This window comes from Rhodnius prolixus, unplaced genomic scaffold (assembly GCF_049639745.1).
Source record: "Rhodnius prolixus isolate KJV_2025 unplaced genomic scaffold, Rpr scaffold_1, whole genome shotgun sequence".
Lineage (NCBI taxonomy): Eukaryota > Metazoa > Arthropoda > Insecta > Hemiptera > Reduviidae > Rhodnius > Rhodnius prolixus.
The window spans coordinates 52,688,452-52,704,473 of record NW_027411581.1 but is presented as its reverse complement, the minus strand read 5'-3'; the positions used below and the strand labels follow the sequence as shown (position 1 = coordinate 52,704,473).

The window sequence follows — 16,022 nt, the reverse complement described above, 5'->3', positions numbered from 1 at the left end:
GAACATAAAAATTGAATTCCTAATTTAATTTTGCTTGAGCTCACACGTCGTAAAACTTATACCTTAAGAAGCATTTATTTATAATACCATATAAGAATTATTCAACTTAGATCCATCATATAAGCAATTATTATACCAGGTTTACTGAAAATGGAGACTATGACGTGTAAGACACTCTTAACAAAAAAAAAATCTATTCAGTAAAATGAGTTAGTTGATTTTTTATGTCATAAGGTGGCACCTTAACCAAAAATAAATCTTAACTTTGGCGATTTACCGTGTTTGTTTCAGTAAATATAAAAATACTACCGCATAGATAGGTTCACAGTCCAATTTGTAAAAACCTCTATTCAGAGGTAATCAAAATGGGTATTTGCTCAGAAACCACAAGAATATTTATAGCAACTAGAAATAAAATACTTATTTCACGCTACAAAAACCCCCTCTTGCATATTATTTAGATTATGCGGTGTGAAATATTTTCAATCTATCGAAGTAGACTCTGTGTTATAGGGAAACCAACGTGCTATCCGACCTTGTCCATCTTCAAGGTCAGTGGTATAAAGAAAAGGGCTGTTTGCATGATGATTGGTCGTACGTTAAGCGGTTGTCTACTTGACTCAGTAGAGGGCTTTCTCCTTATATAGCCAACAGTGTTCTTATTTCAGTGCAAAACCACCCACTGCTATTGGTATTCCACTACATACTGGAATTCAAGAGAACCTTTAGGTAATTTATTTCTGTGCTGCAACCTTCCCGTTATGGTTATCTCTCGCCCTGGTGAGTTTCTTATCCAAATATTCTTAACTCACGTAATATTGGCATATTCTTGCTATTTATGTTCGCCTTAAAGCTAATCCCACCTGAACATACGTGCAAGGAGGTGGAAAGTGGTTGGCCTGCAAAGCCAAGTCAGTAGTTTTAGGTAGCTTACTGTTACGATCCTCTCAAAGGGTGTAAAATGTCGTCTGCATATTATTTGGTAGATTAGAGTAGGGCCAGGCCACTGTACTACAAGTTTTTGAACTACGGCAAGGTGCAAAGACATGGCGCGCAGCTAATAATGAAATTTTGTTTTTGCTTTGTTGGCACCGTAACAGAATAACTTGTTCTTCTGCCCAATAGCCATCTTTTTTCGGCTGCTCTTAATACGTTCAGTGTTCTTGAGGATTTATCGGCGTGTCCTGCAGGTTTTTTTTTTTTTTGCCAGCGTTCTGTGAACGCGTTCGTGCGACCTATTTTAACTGCACTTTAGGCCTTGGGCACACAGAAAGCGGTCTGTCGCGGCGGGCAACGATCTCCGACCGAGGTGGTCTGGCGGTCTAGTTGTATTAAACAATGTTGCATCATCTCTGTCAAACAGGACGCGGTCTACTAGCCGCTGGCTAGTCTTTGTCGCGACGACAAGCGATCTGGTAGTACAAAATTACAGATTTTAACGTGGCCGCCTTGCCACCTAGTAAGTATGAAATAAAGATTCCAATGTTAAGAAACTTTATTACTCATTTTTTATTTCATTCTCGTAGCATACGAAAATACTAGAAGAACTTACTTATCTTTATGTGACTCCAGTTCAACACATAATTGTTCTCTCTTCTTATTGATTTCATGCACCCAACTTCGTCTTTTCTTCTTTTTGCTTTGCAAAGCAGAAGCAGTTCTTCGTCCGAGCTCATACTACTAATACTTCTCGAGAAGAAAGCTACCAAACTGGACCGCACTAACAAAAAAATCGCGTCCGGTGTGACGTCCTCATCGCCACGACGACCGCTGGATCGCTGCCCGCCACGACAGACCGCTTTCTGTGTGCCCAAGGCCTTAAAGTTCTGTTGTTTTCACTTCACGGATGTAATCTCATATATTACATGTGTCGGTCCACCTATAAATTTTATTTTCTGTAATCTTTTGTTCCCATTCTGTACGCAAGCAATTATTGTAGTTTTTCCCGCATTATTATTTAGTTACGTGGGTGCATAACTTAGCTTAACGTCATCAATTTTAATATTTCATGATTATAGTTTTAATTGCTTGATATTTATTTTCTTTACGTAATTTTTATAATAATTATACTTGGATTTACTTTATAAAGAAAAGTAATCGTCTATATTTTCAGGCGGGGCGTAACATCCTACTACCAATTAGAGGTCGTGGACGCGCATACTTTACTATTTACATTTTTTCTAATAAATTAAAAGTAGCAACACATGGAATTCGAACTGGGGATCTCCCACTTACAAAGCCACACTTCATAACCACTAGATCAACACCCGCCTCTTCATTTACTTTATATCATCTAACTCTCATAGTGTGATATAATTTTACTGAGTTTCAGCTAATTAGTAATTTTAAATTTAAGTAAGAAAATTTAATTCACCGTAGAAATATAAATGTGGTAAAAAAGTAAAATTCCTAGGATTGGCACTTTAGAGTGAAGCTCAAGTATCCTGTTCATCGGGAACTCAAATGTATTCATCATTCACGTATGTTTTCCTTCACACTTCTATAACTCTCTAAAATTCATGTATGTACTTACAAAAACCATTTTTCGAAATCAGCGACTGTAAGACGCACCTTTCCAGAGTAAACTTGCGAGTTACAGCGTTACTAAGGACGTACTGCTCCTCCAGATGATAAGAGAAAATGAAAATTCGAAACTTTTACTGTTCAGTTGTAAAACAAAAAGTGACAAGCACGGTTATTATCCTTGAAAATCCGGCCTAACTAATTAGGTCTAATTGAATAATACCCGAACTAGTTGTGTGTAAGGGATGTTGTAAAGCTGTGAACAGTAGTGTGGTCTAGAATAATGGAGCAGATTGGCTGGCGCCTTGGCTGGCCGCCAAATATCACCGGCCAAGTTCAAGGTGTTATTGTTTGTTGCTCATTTTAAAGACAAGAGTTTTTCACCAGCTATATTGGCGAATTTCGAATACAAATTATTTGCACTTTTTTCCACTTTCTCTCTCTCTTACCCTGTGTAAAACAGGTTGTGTTGCCATCGTGCCTAATTTCGAAACCTTCAGTTTCCAATAGATTTTTGTTTTTCCTGGCAGTCTCAAATATAATGTTATCTGACAGACAGATTATTGTCTTTAAATTGTAGCAATTAATTTGTTCAAAAACAATTCCATCCAATTTGTAAATATTTAATCAGAGTTATTTATTGGATTTGTTTATCTGATGAAAGGTCGTTCTGACAGTAGATTATCGCTGGAGTTGTTGGTAGTGGGGAATGTTTAGAAGATTTTATTTTGTCTGTATAATTTTCTAGATCTTCTATTTTGACTAGATTTATGTTGGAATCAAGATCGTTTAAAAAACTATGGGATGTATCAAAATATTTAGAAACATTTTACAATCGTTTGAAGTCCCCTGAGTTTGAATCTTGTGTAAAACACTCAGTAAAAGACTGTTACTTTATTACAATCATGACAGGTAAAAAAAAAAAACAGTGTGTTTTGCTTAATTTGTAGGAGCTCTAAGACTTAATTGAGCTGCAGCTTTTGCTATAAAACCTATTATTACAATAATACTTAGGGGAGGAAAAACCAAGGCCTGAGAGCTTTACCCAGGAGCCACTTTCCAGAATTAAGAGTCTGATTAAACGGACGGGTCTGGAGGGTGAGCTCTAAAGCCGGGGAGCCACAATAGATCCATAGGGGTCGCGGTGGCGCAGGCCTTGAGGCCACCCTAATTTAATCTAATCTAATCTACAATTATACTTCAATATCATCTGAATATCAAAGTTAAGTTCACTCTAAACCGCTCTACATATTGTTACATCTGAAAAGTGCAGTCAAGTACTAACTACTCGTAATTATTGAACGTAGTGCAACATTGTTACGAAGGACTTACAAATCAGAGTATCCATTATTCCCCAAGTTACTACTGAAACTAAATTTCCCAAATTTGACACTATTACAATACTCTCCCTTATTAGGAGTAAGAGAAACTCATAAAATGTAGGACTTATTTCTAATTTTTGTACCCTCAATTCAAGAAAGAAATCAAATACCTCAAGAACTCTTTAGATAAGTTCACCAATTAGTTTGGATCAATCAAATCAATAATTTGCTCTTATTTTTGGTCCCTTTTAATTATTCATACTTTGTTTTACGTTCCAAACTCATTTAATCATATTTTTATTGAACATGGTTTCCCCAAAAGCTCTTATTTTTTCAAAAGTTTACTTAAATAATGGAATTAAATTTTATTACATTAGATTTTCATTTGCTGCTCATAAAAAATAAGTTTCAGGTCTTCAGAGTTTGAAAATGAAATTAATGGGCATTTTAAGATTCCCCATGGGAGTTGGGGCCAGAATGGGGCTACGCCACCGCGACCCCAAAAGGTCTATTATTGCATCCACTTTCATCTTGACTCTGATTTTAGACTTAAAAGACTGGTAATAATGTACTCTTCGGGCAAACTATGAAGGCATGTGTTTTTCTTCCCATCTAGATGCCGAGAAGCCATTTAAATCTCTATATGAACTCTTCTCATTTATTCTTGATCCAACAGCCGGTAGTGAATCGAAGTTTCAGAAAGTGGCATTCATCCTGTACAACACCGATCTCCTAGAGTTGGTGCTGTGAAACATGTTCTGTAATAATTATTGCTGAAAATTCGATAATAAAAAAAAAACTAAATTCAATCAATGATCGTTTGAATGGATGTTTACTATAGGCTAGCCACTTGTGCATGTGTGCATCTATGGATCATACGCTGCGTGTGTATGTGGAACTGTGCGTTAGATAGTCTACTGGCTGTCTAGTGGCTATTGTTTAGCCCGTGACAATGCCATGGACTTTTTACAAATATTATCTCTAGTGATCAGTCTGTCAGTCTGGGCACAGCTTCCTCCTTTCTGTAGATGTTCTGCGATTGATAGGTTTGTGAGTTTTGTGTTCACTATCATTTAATCTTTCACTAGAATTCGCACTCGTAACGCTGTTATTGAAATTAACAAAAATAAAAGTTAAAAAGCATATCTGTCTAAAGGAACGCCTTTTTTGTTTTTCAGTAATTTCCTTGGCAGTCGTCTAAGGGTTGTTTTATTTTTATAAATCTATATTGAAGCCAACTTAATACTTATTGAAATATTTTAACTTTTAATAAACATTGAGAATTGCTAGGAAAACGACGTGGGCGTGTTCCCGCTAGTTTTTTTTTCAAACACGTCCATTACTTGTCCCTAAATTAGAGCTAAAAATTAATTGTTCTGATAATTTACGAAACTATGGAAATCGGAAGTAATTGTTACCTATGCACAGAGCACATTGATTTCCTGTTGTAAGCAACCATATTGTCCTAGGTTTCCTGTTCGCTTATGTTAGCAAAGTGTAGCTTTTCCACTTGCTGAAAGTGATTAAGGAAACTGAATGTTTTTTAGTAGAAATTCCTTGTTTTAATAAAATGGTTGTAATATTATTGCTGTACTAGGGTACTTTAAGTGTAGGGTCAGAATAGTGTAGTAAAACAATCGATAAACCGAGCGAAGGGCCCATTGGCTAGTGTAACTAGTGTTGCATGCAACACTATTCGATGCAAAAATTTGTGCACCCGTATTTCCTAACTTAGTTTTTCTTCCATTTATTATTTCTTTTTGTTATTTTCTACTTTAATAACTTGGGGCAAGTTTCCAACCATGTTTGACGCTTGGCATTGTCGGCAGCCATCTTAATTACAGCTGTTCAATAGATAAAATCTACCTTTACTATGATCAGGTTATACTGGTTGAGAGAGTTTTTGGTATATTTCCTTTTCTAGAAGAGTAACCTAACATATATCTCAATTTACAGCTCAGTCATACCAACATCTCCTGAACATATATTTTTTACATGTGCAGTAATCACGACCCACATTCACAATCTAATAATCAGCAGGATTATTCTATCTTGGTAAACTGTTGTCAGGTGAATCTCCAATAGTTAAGCAGATAACCTTCTGGAATGAATAGACCATTATTAGATTATACTTCCTACAAAGTATTGCGTACGTATATAAATTCGGTTTCAAATTTTAACGGGGAACATCCGGTTTGTGTTCCCCTAAAATCAAAAAAGTGGTTTTTATTTTCAAATGTGTATCTATCCATCTGTCTGCGAAATGTGTGCACAACTTAACATAAAAACGCAAAAATTGCAAGTATTGCAAATTTGCATGCCTGTTTCAGATGCACCAACGGATCTATTACTAATTTATAGACAATATCCGGAAGTGTTGTTTTTCGAAAATGATTCCAGCGATGTTCGTTATACTTAGTATATATATACTAATTGCTCGTATGTATAGTTATACAACTTTTATTTGTTACATTTTCCTTGTAAAATTTGAATAATTACACTTCTGGGTCTCCTTGAAAAGTGCTGTTTTAGTCTATTTATAGACTTATTTCTATATTGTTAAATATAAAATGCCGTTTTTGACCATTTTCAGCGACTTTTTTCCGCAAAATCTATCACAGTTGAAAATCTAGTTGTAAAAAAAAAAAAACAGTTATAATATAGGCAATTGCCTTATATTAAAAAGAGAATTTGGGAAATTTATCTTTTATAGAAATGAGAGAAAAAAATGGTCAAAGTTGGGTGTTTTTCAACGTTACGCTTTTTCGTGCAGTTTTTGACTTTCATCCCATAAAAAACTGTCCACCCGGACAGTTATAATTAATTAGGATCAAGTATTATCTAAAATTTTAAACTGGTAGAAAAATTGACTGACTGAAAATGGCATTTTAATGAGTAGATTTAGTAGAGCAATTTACTTTTTGTTAAGAGCGAATTGTGATTTTCAAGAAAATTCAAAATGTTAAGTGCGCTCTTTGGAGATTCTGGGTTTTTTTTTGTTCTCGTTATCTCTACATTTTATGCGCTGAAGTGTTTGATTTGATATGGTGGGTTTTTGTGCCTTATTTTGATTATTAATTTAAAAATTTAATAAAAATAATGTATAAAAAGAAATTATGAACGAATAATCTATTGAGAGACCTCTGACTTTGCATATTGTGAAGGATGTTTGCTCTTTGTGTTATTTTAAATTCAATCATCTTAAGACACTTTTTTAGTATTTCGTATATTTAGTATTTTTTAGTATATCGTCAATAATTTTCCATTTCTAGAGGAGAATCTTAGCATTAATTTAAGTGTCAGCTCAGTTATGAAACTGTGGAAGAGCAAAAACTACGTAACCAGATCATTCCAATGAAACAGAGAGGTTGACTCCCAATGCTAATTCTAACATGGTAGTAAGTTACTAATATTGGGCTAAATTTCGAAATTTCAAGAAAATCAGTTGACTGCAAGTGCCATTAGATTTTCCAGTATTTTGAGATTTTCTCGAATATCACGTTTTTATTGTAGGAAAATTCGTCCTCTTAGGAATAGATTGTCTCTGTAGTGCCATTATTATTATTTGGCGCATCAACAGCTGAGGTTATTAGCGCCCGGAGCTTTTTCCAGTGCACTGCCGGCCTCCGGACAATGTTCTCTCGTTACAGACTACACTGTCCATAACCGGACAATGAGCTGTAAGAAGCTCCTAGGAAGAGAAAATCTAAGAGGTCAGCAACTGGATTCGAACCCCGGGTCCTCCGCGTGGGACATTATTATTATTATTTAATTTTTATTTATAGTAATTTAAAAGCGCGTCTGAGGTTATTGTTGGAACCTGGAGCTTTTTTCAATGTACTTCCGGCCGCCGGACAGTGTTCTCTGGCCCATTACCGGGCAGTGTTGTGTAAGAAGCTCCTATAAAGAGAAAATGTAAGGGTCCAGCAGCTGGATTCGAACCCGGGACCTCCGCGTAGAAATACAGTACGCTAACCGCACAGCTAATCCGTTCTCTAAGTGCCATTATTGTTTAATAATAAGGTAAACACTCGGACACTATTAACTTCCTGCATTACTTTAATTATTTAAACACTATTATCTTAGTAAGAATTCAAATGTTAGGAGTTTAAAGAAAATTTGTGAATTATACCAGACATTCGAGAATAGTAGTGAAGGAAGTCATGTGGGTGTAGACACGATATTTATTTTTTTCTTCTAATATTCAAACTAATTAAAATTTTGTTTAGTGTGTACTAAAAAAAAAACTTAATAACCCTCGCAAAACTAGTTAATAGTTAAATACTATTAAACAATTTAACCTTGTCCTGACCTTTCCAAAAGGGGATTATCTATTCGTGTCTTATGATAAATACATACATATATATATATATATAAATATATGTATATATTTACCTGGCATGTAACCTTTGAAAATATTTAACTAGTCAGTCTAAACATCGAATAATGGCGTAACTAATGGGAAAATGAGAAAACAAAAAGCTAGTTATTATGATTTCTCTTTTTGCTAGAGAAAAATGGTGAAGTTAATTTTGATAGGCGCGGAAGTGGGGAAGAGCATAAAAAATGGAGTGCACGCTACCATATAAATCAGTGGGGTATTGCTGGCACCATCTGGCGTGTCTGCCAGACATTACTATCCTCGGTGAGGAGGCGGAGAGAAGCGGTTCTATACTCACTATAGAATCTTCTCAATTAATGTTTTATCTTACAACTATAACTTTCTCTTACTATTTGTAAGGAATGTATTGGGACTATAGGAAATTTTCCGCAATATGAGGAGGAAAAGTGGTTCAGATAATGGTCTCAGCAGTTTAAGATAAATCTCTGAAAACCAAAACTTATTTCAATTGATTCTCTCCAGGGAGACTCGACTGTACCGGAACTAATATAACTTAAGATTCAGCTCTTAGTGACGTATAGTATTAAGCGTGCTAAACTGAAATATCTCTTTGGCTGGAGAGTCCATTCTTTTGAAGGTTTTAGAGAAGAGATAACAGCTTTGGTAATATTCGACCTTTTTCTAAACTTAGTTTAAACCAGTCTATAAACTGAAGGAGTCTCTGCTTTTCCAGACTCTAGTAGAATAGAATCACCAGATTTATTAGAATGGCGTTATTCTGTTATATTTGCTTGCAATTTTTATTTATGCCAATTTCAGTCATGATTTTTTTATTATTTTGCCGATCTTTCGACCTACTGACCTTAGGTCATCTTCTTCAGGGCTGTGAAATATTTTACAGTGACTGAATTATAATAATTGTGTTTTAATGAATTTGTATAAAGTAATGAAGTTAACAAAAATTATTTACCTTATTGAGAATACATAGGTGTGTGCATAAGTATTTTCAAGGTTTTTTGGTTAAAAAAAACGCGTAATTTTCAAGGGAAATTAATTTTTTTTTATTCAAAATATTGGCCATCGGCTTCTACACATTTCGCCCATCTTTCAGGTAATTTATGAATACCATGCCAGAAAAACTGCAACTTGTCTTTTGCGGCAAACCATTCGTCGAGCCCATTTTCCAACTTCCTCGAAGTTGCTGAAGTGCTGCTCTGCGTGCCCCATTGATGCGAAGAGGTGACAGTTAGAGGGCGCCAGGTCTGGGGAGAACGGCGGATGCGAAAGGATGTCCCATCCAAGCGATTTCAAGGTGTCTTTCCACTGGTTTTGCTGTGTAAGACGACGCATTGTCGTGTAACAAAATCACTTTACCATGTCTTCTGGCCCATTTCGGTCGTCTTTCCATTAATGCGTTGGTTTAAATTAATCATTTGTTGGCGATAGCGTTGTGTATTAACAATTTCGCCGGGCTTCAAGAGTTCATAATACACAATACCGCTCTGGTCCCATCAGACACAGAACATTGTCTTCTTGCCGAAGCGATTTTGCCTTGGTGTTGATGGACCGGCTTCGCCACGATGCTTCCGTGGCGTTGAAGCAGCATTTCACAAGTGACATTGCGGTTTTCCGCAAATGCCCTTTTTCAGGCACAAAACTCGACATGATCACTGAACGATAAAACAAAGACGCTAGTTATTGGCGGACTCAACTTGTGTATGTTTGTAGTTTTTAATGTCAGACGAACAAAATGACGTATGTGTCAAATTAATACCATCTCTTAGTTAAACCAGAAAAAACTTATGCACACACCGTATAATATTTTTGATACTATTAGGCTGTTGTGTCTTCTGTCCTGTCTCCTTATGAACTGAGTGTGATCGACTTTAAATGTTTGGATTGTGATTAGGTTTGTGATGTCTAAATCGTAGGTCGAAAGCTTTTCAATAATAAAAAAAAATAATGACTGAAATTAGCGTTATTCTTTCTTACTTCTGGATTAATGAATCAGTCGCCAAAAATAATGATCAATTTATCTTATTTATAATTCAATCTTGGCGCAGTCTCATATAATACAATCTCCAGTAGAGGATTTACATTTAGATTGATGACGTCTTTCAATGATTGGTTTCAATTTAAGCCGTTTAAGCTTTATTATTGGCTGGAGCATCAATTAGTGTTGTTATTGATTTATTTTGTTCCACAATCATCAGCGATCATGTGAATTTAATCTTTTTTTTTATTTACTCTAATTGGAAAATGTTGAGATCAAGCCAACATTTCGAAATTGACAGAAAAAGTGGTTTTTAAAAAATAACAAGAAGCTAAATATTTATTGAAAATGTGTTTAGATGCACAGTGCCTATATAATATCGCTGTTTTTGCCCGTTGACATGCGCATGATTATAGTACGAGCATCTCTGACTAGTTTTAAACTTTCATCTAGCATCAATTTGGTGTACAGAATTCGACTTAGCAAGTGTAGTGGAAACATAAATGAACTTAGTATATCTACCTGTGATGATTGGATGATGGTCCGAAATCGGTCAGAGACAGGATAAACATTCGTGCTAAGACGGAAGAAAAATCAGCTTTAAGTTTGGGATCCACCGGCGGGGAGCGACTATTATTAACGAAATTTTATTGGATTTACCAATTTTTCTGAATGGATTTTTCACCTTTTTTTAATTTTAGATTTCTTTAATATGGCTCCAAATTGGGAGAGAGGCGTTTAGGCTCCCCCACTGAAGTGCATTTCAATAGAATTTACGGTTCTAACTCTTGAATATTATTAAGGAGAATTAAATGAGTGGCTACAGTTCAAGTATAAAGATATCTCTACCCTGAGCAACCACTTTACGGAGTGGATTTTTCAATTTTTTTGTCGCTCTCTCGAAAAAAAGGATTTCTCTTAGTTTAGTAATGATGTTACATTCTCGAAGGTCTAGGTACACCTTTAATTCTAATGATTTTTCTAAGAGAAATCGTTCTAGGGAGGAGACAGACTTATATCGTTTCATTCTTACCTACAGTATTACAAAATATATTACGAGAGTAAGAAAAAATATTTTTTTGTAATTTCCAGCTTGAAAAAAACGTACAGATTAGATCTTTCTGAATTGCAGCAAGAGAAAGTAGTGCATGTTCAGACCAGTTCAATTTTTTTTTTTTTTTTTCCTCATCTTTCTGAAATAAATATTAAACAATCTTACCCAGCCTAGACTCTTCATTCTTCTGTTGCGCAGGTGTTATTAGTGACATCATCCAGCCGTCCTGACCACTGGATCGTACCAGGTGGTGGAGTGGAACCGGAAGAAGAGCCGTCCATGACCGCTATCCGGGAAGTTATAGAAGAAGCAGGCGTTTTGGGAAAACTAGGCCGAAGGCTTGGTGTATTCGAGGTAATTTTGGTAATAATTTCTTCTTCTTCATCTTCTTCTTTTTCTTTTAATTGTAGGTGCGTCATCTCAGATTGTACGCATTCGTAGCTTATTTCAGTGCACTATGGCCTCCATTATTCACTTGCTACAGAGTACAATGTTTACCACCGAAAAGTGAACTGTGAGAGGGTTCTAGGAAGAAAAAATGCCAAGTACCGTCAACTGGACTCGAACGCGGAATCTTCTCTGAGCATTAAACAATATTTAGAATGCTCAAGTACATATTAATTGGTGGAATTCAAAAAATTCCTTTGCTAACTCTTTACAACGAAAATGTGCAATTTTAGGCGACAGTTACGGGTAACAGGTTACATTGATTTAATCAGTTAAGCCAGTAGGTTAATTGTGTTAACTACATCGTTGTGCTAATCTGTTATGTTACAATAACAGTATAAGAAAGAAAGAAAGAAGAAAGAAAGAAAGATACGTTTATTATGCCCTGGGACTCATGTCCCTTAAGGGCAACAAAAATAAATAAAATTTATATGATAAACAGAAAAAAACTCTCGGTTAAAATAATAAAATATAAAATAAAATCCAAACAGCTGTTCACAAAAAATTATTTACAATAAATATAAACTAATAAGAAAAAATTATAACTTTCACAACTAGAATAAATAATAAAAATAAATAAATAAACTATTTCCTCCTAAATTCCTGTAATAAGTAGTCATAAAATAAAAATCTGAAATTAAAAATTGTTTTCCTGTTCGTAAGGTCCGTTGGTAGGTCGTTCCACAGTCTACAGGCAGTAACGAAAAAAGAATTCTGATAGGTAGCAGTCCTGTAAGTTGGTATGTACAGTCTGGTGTGGACAGTCCTTGTAGTCCGTAAGTCCAGTACACCCTTAGCAGTAAACATGTCAAACAGATATCGTGGAGTCTGCGTCCTAAGCAACTGGTACAGAAAATTGCCCTTAAAATATTTCCTGCGGAACTCAACATTAAGCCACCCCAACTCATGGTAATGTGCTGTTATATGTTCGTCTTTTCGCACATTTAATATAAAACGGACACATGAGTTTAGTGATCGTTTTAGCTTTAAGTTGAGTTCCGCAGTCAAATCAGCGTACACTAGGCAGCAATAATCCAAATAAGGGAATATCAGTGTACTGACCAGCTGTCTACGGAGCGGTACAGGTAGCAAGTCTTTGTGGAGTCTTAGCTGGTACAGTGACTTGTAAATACTATTTGAAATATCACTGACATGATTATTCCAGGACAGTGTATTCGAAATAGTCACTCCCAAACATCTAGCAGACTCTACATAAGGTATTGCAATGCTATCATTTACAATAATTTTCGGTACTATATCCAGCTTAATAGAACTTATATATCTGTTACTGCCAATTATCATTGCTTTAGATTTAGAAATATTAAATGAAATAAAATTACACTTTGTCCAGTTATAGATAGCTTCTACATCCGCCTTGACTTTTTCTATTCCATCTTCTAATTCTGACGGTAGACAGTGTAAATATATTTGCAAATCATCTGCATAAAGCGCATGTTTACAATTTTTCATTACATTCCATAGATCATTAACATATAAACAGAACAGAAGAGGACCCAAAACAGAACCCTGAGGATAAGAGGAAGTATTGTGAGACCAAATAGAAACATAAAGCTACAAGCAATTTTAAACACATTGTCCAGAAACCGGAACCTGAAAATGAGACATGTTTGCAATACTTAGCAGTAAGAGAAAGTAAATTGTAGAAAATCTAGCATTGACTGGTTCTTTACTTTCTTACTATTTGGTTCAACAGTCCTTAAAGTGGGACCTGTACCTCCACAACAAGTTTTTTCCATTCGTCGTGGCCTGCGGCCTTAAGGCACCATCTTCTTACTCCAACCCGACGAAGGTCTTCCTCCAGCCAACAAAGTCGAGGGCGCCCTCGAATTCTTCTGCCTCCTGGGTTTTCTTTTAACAGTTTTCGGGGTACCCTTCACACAGGCAACTTCTCCACGTGTCCCAACCATCTCAATCTCCCCTTCTTTATTTGGCCGACTAAATCTGGTGAGAACCAGTTTGGTGACAAACAATTCCATAAATTTAAGGTACTTTCTTATTTTCCAGTCGCCATTCTCGCACTTCGGGCCAAATGTCTTTCTGAATATTTTTCTTTACCAAACCCCGAGTAATCTTTTCGCTTTCTTTGCTGAGCACCCAGGTTTCGCTGGCTGATGGATCTGATTATGGTTTTATATGCTATTATCTTAGTCTAGCGGTGAAAATCCCTAAAACCGCAGAACCTTCTGAACGGGGCCGAGGCATCTGTTTCCTGCCGCTATTCTCGCCATTGACTGGTTCATAGCAGTAAATTTACAGAAACTCTTCCCAGTGGGAGGAGGGGGGACCCCGGAACCTGGTACATTTGTTGGAAGTCGATGGCACCCGCAAACCATATAAGAGAGTTGAAAATGTAGATAGGTCCGTCCGTACTGCTAGCTAGCATCTTTGATTTTACAAATCGTAGCACCCATTTGTGTCCCTGGTCGGATTCAGACTTCCATCCATAATCAGAGATAGATCAGTTTGGTTTAAAGATTTTGACTTCTTTTATGTGATAGAAGTTTTTTTAAGAGTCTTACGTCAGATTCTGCTATTCAGATTAAGACTTTTCACTCTAAATTTTTTTTGTTTGAAGAATATTGTAGTTTTCCGGGTTACTGGGCGTCCATATTGCCCCCTGAAAAGATAAAGGGTTATTTATCTCCAATGAAGCTCTTTGGAAGAAAAAAGTATGATTTAGAACGCTGACAGAAAGAGAAAAACTTTAGTGGGTGGTTTACCAGATATTTATTTAATTTTTTTTCCGGTTGCACAATTAACTTTAACAGTTTTAATTAAATAAAAGCAATTCTCCGTGGGTAGTTAAAATGTAATTAATTTTATGGCCCTCTCTCGTGTTGATTTACTACCATTAATATGTATACTTAGCAATTAATTCCACATATTCATGTATTTATGCAAGCATTTAGTTTTAGTAGCATATACTACAATATGATAACATTCTCCTAGTTAAACACACGCCGTTATACCCGACATTGTAGATAAGCACCTGGCCTAGACCCCTTTGTGTCAATATTTCGTTAGTTTTTTTTTACAATCCTCCTACCGAGTATTTTATAGTTTTATTTATTTACACAAAACACTTACTTTATAATAAAATTTCTGTATTTCTTATTATGATGACATATTTGCTATAAAATGGGATTACAGTTTGACACTGCCACATCATTTTAAATTTATATTACTATAGTAATCAGTCTCTGTATTGGTATTGTAAATATACGAGTATGTACACTTTTTAAGTTTAAAGCGTAACCATCTGAGGTTATTGGCGGCCCGAAGTTTTTTCAATGCTTTACGTGTTTCCGGGCAGTGTTCTTTCGTTACTCACAACAACGGGCAAACACTCAGTCAATTTCAATGCTTCCCAACATTAGTTTATACACTCTTGTTGTATTGTATATACGTTATTTAATGAAACCACTCCATGCAATGCGTAAAACAATCCTCCAACAGTACGCATGCACCTGGTTACGAACATAACTTTCCTAGCGCAGTGTTCAGCCCGCGTTCTGGGATGAATATCCTGTATGAGTGTAGATAGCTTGTGTTAGTTTCTTCCTAAACCTCTCAAGAAAAAATTCCAATAATTAAAGAGTACCCTCCCATTTTAAAGTCATGGACAGTTAATGAATGATGCTAACTTGCAAGTCTATTTCCATTGTAGTTCAAATTGTTAAAAAACACAACTTCAATGAAGTAAGCGGGCCACAGAATACAAAACCATTCAGTCTTTCAAAAAAGTTATTTATTATAGCTTATACGAGGGTCGTTTGAAAAGTCCGTGCAAAAATAAAAACTACTTAATTTTTTGGGGTAAACCTTTTTTATTTTTCAACATAGTCTCCTTTTAGGCTTATACACTTCGTCCAACGCTGCTCTAGTTTGTTGATCCCTTCCGAATAATAGGATTTGTCCAAGTCTGAAAAATAGCCATTCGTTTCTGCAATCACCTCCTCGTTTGAATAAAATCTTTTTCCCGCCAGACATTTCTTCATATTGGGGAACAAATAGTAGTCCGAGGGAGCCAAGTCTGGAGAATAGGGGGAATGTGAAACGAGTTGGAACCCTATTTCCATTAATTTTGCGACCACAACTGCTGAGGTGTGAGCTGGTGCGTTGTCGTGATGGAAAAGGACTTTTTTGTGGGCCAATCGTGGGCGTTTTTCTTGCAGCTCGGTTTTCAAACGGTCCAATAACGATGAATAATATGCACCTTACCCTTTTCCAGATAGTCAATGAAGATTATTCCTTGCGAATCCCAAAAGACAGTCGCCATAATCTTTCCGGCCGAAGGAACGGTCTTCGCCATTTTGGGCG

The 16,022-nt window shown here is 35.9% G+C and overlaps 1 protein-coding gene across 4 annotated transcripts in view; it reads left to right on the top strand.

Annotated features, from left to right (window-relative positions):
• Nucleotides 1-16,022, top strand: part of Aps (diphosphoinositol polyphosphate phosphohydrolase 1 Aps) — a 60,468-nt gene that overhangs the window by 27,363 nt on the left and 17,083 nt on the right. Inside the window, exon 2 of one of the 4 annotated variants that reach the window (XM_074119595.1) lies at nucleotides 11,409-11,597. In XM_074119595.1, coding sequence (XP_073975696.1) covers nucleotides 11,409-11,597 — 189 coding nt within the window. The remainder of the gene's footprint in view (nucleotides 1-11,408; nucleotides 11,598-16,022) is intronic. The other 3 variants (XM_074119619.1, XM_074119613.1, XM_074119604.1) reach the window with 3 other exon arrangements.